Here is a 5,539-nt window from a genome sequence, read left to right as displayed (position 1 = left end):
CTCCTGAGGCTGGGAGGGAAGCTCTAACCACTTGAGCTATCCCTCACTCTTATCAATCATCTTATATGTATATGAAAATAAATGTATATAATTGCAAATCACAAATAACTAATTAATTAAAAAAGAAAAGAAAAAAAATCATCACAATGAATAATTGAAGTAGCAATCCGGTGTAATGTCCAGGCTGGCCACACACTAAGGCCCTGTTATTTTGAGCTTCTGGGCATAGCAGAGCAGAGCAGGAGTCAGCAGAGCAGATTAAATTTCAGCCGAGCAGAGCCGAGCAGATTTCAACATTATTAATGTTGTTATTATTGTTATTATTATTATTACTACTGATTTCTTTTGAGCATAGCAGAGCAGAGCAGATTTGATTTGAGCAGAGCAGGTCTAAAGAACGGGACCTAAGTGATTAATTAAAAGGGAAAGTGATGAAACTTCCATTTATAATGAGTGTTGCATCTACTCTCTCTATCCCTATTTGTTTGCACCACATTTCATTTTTCTATGTCCCCTAAAGATTACATTACTCCATTTTTGTATATGATATTATGTCCCTACCATGAACCCAACTTGTGCACTCATAAAATGATAAAATTGTAAAATAAAAGGATATCCCCACCCACTTGTAAATTTTGGTTCAATTCTTAATAAAACACATTTTACTTATGTAGAAAACAAATAAGGACAAAGAGAGTAATAAAGAATGGAGGAACTAAATTTTTCACCCACATATTCAATATTCTTAATGTAACTTAAATTGTACTTTTAATCACTGAACTACTTCCTATATACCACTAATAATTTACTCATTTCCTTAATAAAAGTGCATACTTCATTCTAAATGTAAAAAACAAACGGGAATGGAGAGGTACGTAGTCCGTAGTAAATTAACTAGCCGACCGAAAATGATTATCTGAACTCAAAGTTACTCATTTTGACAGTTCATTTTTTACATATAGCCCCGTTTGGTTTAATGTAAAACATTTTCAATGGAAAATTAGTTTTCATGGAAAACATATTTTCAAGGAAAAACACAATTACAAATTAGTTTTCCTTTGTTTGGTTGCATACAAAAAAAGTCCAAGAAAAATAAAAAATAAGAGTGGAAATGTAAGGATGAATGAGAGGAAAGTAAAAAAAGGAGGTAAGGAAGAGAGAGGAAAATGTGGCTTCCCTTGTTTTGGGAAGGAAAATGGTTTCCATCATTAAGGATGGAATTTTCCACCCTTGGAAAAATTGTTTTCCACCCCTTAACAAACCAAACAAAGGAAATTGGGAAAAAATGGAAAATTCAATTTCCATGAAAACCTTTTACATCAAACCAAACAGGGCCATAGAGTCAATTCAATCTGTAATTCTGCACTATAAGATCTTGAGTATCATTGCTTGAGTTTTGCCTTACAAATATTGACAATGTAAAGGTTGACTTATAGAGTCGTCCATCGATCTTTAATTACCATCATCTAGCTAGTCCATGTTCCCACAATTGGAAAGTCAAATTGTTGATCATCAGGATCATATTATAAGGTATTTAACACCTTATTGTATATTTGTATGTATTAAAAGCACATGAGGATATTAATTTAAAGTATAATCCAAACAATTTGTAATATTCAAATTGCCCTCTACATGTGCCAGTCTTTTTATTTCTTCTGCGAACTTTCACTCTTGCATCTGAATAAAAAGTCTCCTTTCATGTAAACATAGTTTGTAATACCAAGCTAGTTATGGCCCTTTTAGATTCACATACAAAATTAAAAATGTCATGCTCGTCTTCTTTACTTTTCAGGATCATTTTGGCTGCGACTTTGTTTTACCATCTTCAGCTCTCGATAGCTGGGAACAATGAGACAGACAAGCTAGCATTGCTTGAAATCAAATCTGAGATAAGGGATGACCCTTTTGGGGTGATGAGCTCATGGAATGACACCCTTTTCTTTTGCGAGGGGTACGGGGTTACCTGTGGTCGTAGACATCAGAGAGTGACGAAACTTGACTTGAGTAACTCGAAGCTCACAGGTATCCTCTCCCCCCACCTTGGTAATTTGAGCTTCCTTAGGGAGTTGTACTTTCAAGATAATAGTTTTGGTGGAACAATACCACAAGAAATTAGTCGTTTGAAAAGGTTGCAATTTTTATGGTTGAATAATAATTCCATTGGAGGCGAAATTCCAACAAATATATCAAGTTGTTATAATCTTAATGATATACGCCTTTTTTATAACAATCTGGTTGGAACAATCCCACCCTCGCTTGGTTCTTTGTTACATTTGCGAAACCTTGTTTTAACAGGGAATAGCTTGACTGGAAACATTCCTTCATCTCTTGGGAACTTATCATCCCTCCTAGACCTCGATGTAGGTGAAAATAATTTGGTTGGAAGGATCCCGAATTCGCTAGGCAATCTTAAAAATCTTATTATTTTGGTATTAGAGGGCAATAAATTTTCCGGGGAAGTCCCAACCTCAATTTACAACCTCTCTTCACTAACAGATTTGAGTTTAGCCCGGAACGACTTAGAAGGAGAGCTACCTTCGTATTTAGGTGACACTCTAACTCAACTAAAATGGTTCTCTATATACAATAACCTGTTTAGTGGATATATTCCAGCGTCAATATCCAATGCCTCAAATCTAGAATTCTTCGATTTTTCAAACAACAATCTTCAAGGGCAAGTTCCTTATTTGCACAAATTAGTAAACCTTGTTGAACTTGTACTTTACAGCAACTCCCTTGGGTATAACCAAGTTGAAGATTTGAAATTCATTTCTTCCTTGGCAAATGCCACCAATTTAGAACGACTCCAAATTGGTGATAATAACTTCAATGGAATTTTTCCTAGAATTATATGCACTTTTTTATCACTTACTTTTTTGGCGATGCACCACAACAACTTGGCAGGAGAAATTCCAAATTGCATAGAAAACTTGGCGAGTTTGCAGTATTTTATGGTTGGTAACAATAGGCTTTCGGGGGTCATTCCCCAAGGCATAGGGAAGCTTCATAACCTCATGTATTTACATGTAAAAGACAACCGTATATCTGGGGTCATTCCACCTTCAATTGGAAACTTGACCAAGTTGTCTGTTCTTTACCTGAACAATAATAGTCTTGAAGGCCAAATACCTACAACTATTGGAAAATGTAGGTCACTAATAAGAATAGATCTTTCAAATAACAAACTCAGCGGTGGGATACCATCCGACCTTTTTAACCTCCCCGCCATCTCTATCCTACTCAATCTTTCTAGAAACCATCTAATAGGTCCCCTCCCCGAGGAGGTTGGGCAACTGAAGAATCTTAACAGCCTTGATGATTCTCATAATAGTCTCTCTGGTAATATACCGAATTCGCTTATGAGTTGCATGTCATTAGAGTTTCTATACATGCAAGAAAACAATTTTAATGGCACCATTCCAGGTTCACTTTACACATTAAAAGGTCTCACTTGGTTAGATTTGTCACATAATAGTTTATCCGGTGAAATCCCAAAATTTCTTGCAAGCCTCCAGTTGCAAGGCCTCAATCTATCACACAACGATCTTGAAGGTGATGTACCTATAGGTCGAGTCTTCAACAATGCAACCGGTGTCTTCATAGCCGGAAATAATAGGCTCTGCGGAGGCATACTCGAGTTAAAGTTGCCTCCTTGTAATTTGAACAACACCAAAAAGAGAAAACACAAGCATATGAGGAAATTGATGATTGCAATTCTTTCGGGGTTTTTCGGAGTTCTAGTGGCTATACTTGTGTCATATACATTGCATAGTTTTTGCAAAAAGAAGAGGACTAAGGAACCCATAAGTTCAGGTGATTCCAAAAAGTTTCCAAATGTGTCCTACCAGACCCTTCTTAAAGGCACTAACGGGTTTTCGACAGAAAATTTCATTGGAAGTGGTGCATTTGGGGTTGTATACAAAGGAATCCTTGACGATGAATCAATTGTTGCCATCAAGATGTTTAACCTACAGCACCATGGTGCTTTAAGGAGTTACATGGTTGAATGTGGGATCCTTCGAAACATTAGGCATCGAAATCTTGTGAAAGTGATAACAGCTTGTTCAAGTGTCGATCATCAAGGCAGGGAATTTAAGGCTTTGGTTTATGAGTACATGGAAAACGGGAGTTTAGAAGATTGGTTACATCCAGCACAGGAAATCGACTCTACTAGAAGCTCAAATAATAATCTCAAAAGGAGCTTGAATCTTTGCCAAAGACTAGATATTGCAATTGATGTTGCCTCTGCCTTGGATTATCTTCACCATCATAGTGGTACCTCGATAGTTCATTGTGACCTCAAGCCGAGCAATGTACTCCTTAATGATGAAATGGTCGCACATGTCAATGACTTTGGGATAGCCAAGCTCCTCGTAAACGACATCAATAGCTCTGATATGAATCATTTCAGCTCAATTGGAGTTAAAGGAACTATCGGCTACACTCCACCAGGTAATCAACTAACTACATATAGTACAATTGTTCATAAACCCACCGATGATTATATTATTTGTAATTATCCTAATTTAGTTATATTATGTAGCATGAATAATGTATATAAATTTCATGTTTTCTTTATATTAACAAGTTGTGGCAATACATACAAGCAGAATATGGCTTAGGAAATGAGGTAACTACAAATGGGGATGTCTATAGTTTTGGAATCCTATTACTCGAATTGTTCACGGGAGTAAGGCCTACCGATGACATGTTCAAAGGGGGTACAAGTCTGCACAGTTTTGTGAAAGAAGCTATGAATAAACATATGACGACCGAAATTCTTGATCAATCTCTTCTTAAAGACTTAAAAAGAGAGGAGAAGAAAAGCAGTGGTACTGTGATGCTAGAGGCCTTGAATTCTATACTTGAAATTGCTATTACTTGCTCCGAAGAGCTCCCACGAGAAAGGTTGGACATGAGTGATGCCTATATTAAGCTATCATCAATTAGAATCACGGTCTTTGGAAGTCATTTACAACAACAAAGGAGAGTTCAAGCAGGTGTTGTCTCAAGTCTCTCAACTACAGCTAGATGATTAGTGTATTATTATTATTATTTTTTTTTTTTTTTTTTTTTTTTTTTGAAATGATGAACATTACTTGATTACATTTCTCAAACCATTTATTATCTAACCCGATGTGTAAGTGGTTTTTGCCCGGCAGGGCCCTTTCTTAAAATAGTTTTCCTCTATTTTAAAATAAATGAGTAAATGACTCGTCTTGATTAGGCATGTATGCCATTATGCCTTTTGACCAATAATCTATTTAAATTATCAATAAATATAAATTTTAAAAAAGTAAATATATAAAAACTATACATTGATGATTTTAATTGGTAGCTGATAAATCATATTTATATAGAGTTTATAGGCACGTTTATGCTAAGTTTATAGTAGCTTTTTAGGTCTTTTCTTGCTTTTTAGGACTCAAATGCATAAGTTGTTTGTTTTGTGCTCTATTACGCTCCGTTTGTGTTTGTCTTGATGTTTCAGGTGATTTTATAGTCATTTGGACGCTTTCGAAGTGTTTGGAGTTGATTC

The 5,539-nt window shown here is 35.8% G+C and overlaps 1 protein-coding gene across 1 annotated transcript; it reads left to right on the top strand.

The window, feature by feature from the left end:
* Positions 1 to 706: 706 nt before the first annotated feature.
* Positions 707 to 5,035, top strand: LOC145589093 (uncharacterized). Its single transcript, XM_081645660.1, has 3 exons — positions 707 to 747; positions 1,850 to 4,452; positions 4,611 to 5,035. Exons 1-3 carry the CDS (start codon positions 707 to 709, stop codon positions 5,033 to 5,035), a joined length of 3,069 nt encoding a protein of 1,022 aa, XP_081501786.1.
* Positions 5,036 to 5,539: the final 504 nt, after the last annotated feature.

Source organism: Chenopodium album, chromosome 17 (genome assembly GCF_948465745.1).
Source record: "Chenopodium album chromosome 17, dcCheAlbu1.1, whole genome shotgun sequence".
Taxonomy (NCBI): Eukaryota; Viridiplantae; Streptophyta; class Magnoliopsida; order Caryophyllales; family Amaranthaceae; genus Chenopodium; species Chenopodium album.
This window is presented reverse-complemented; position numbering and strand designations above follow the sequence as displayed.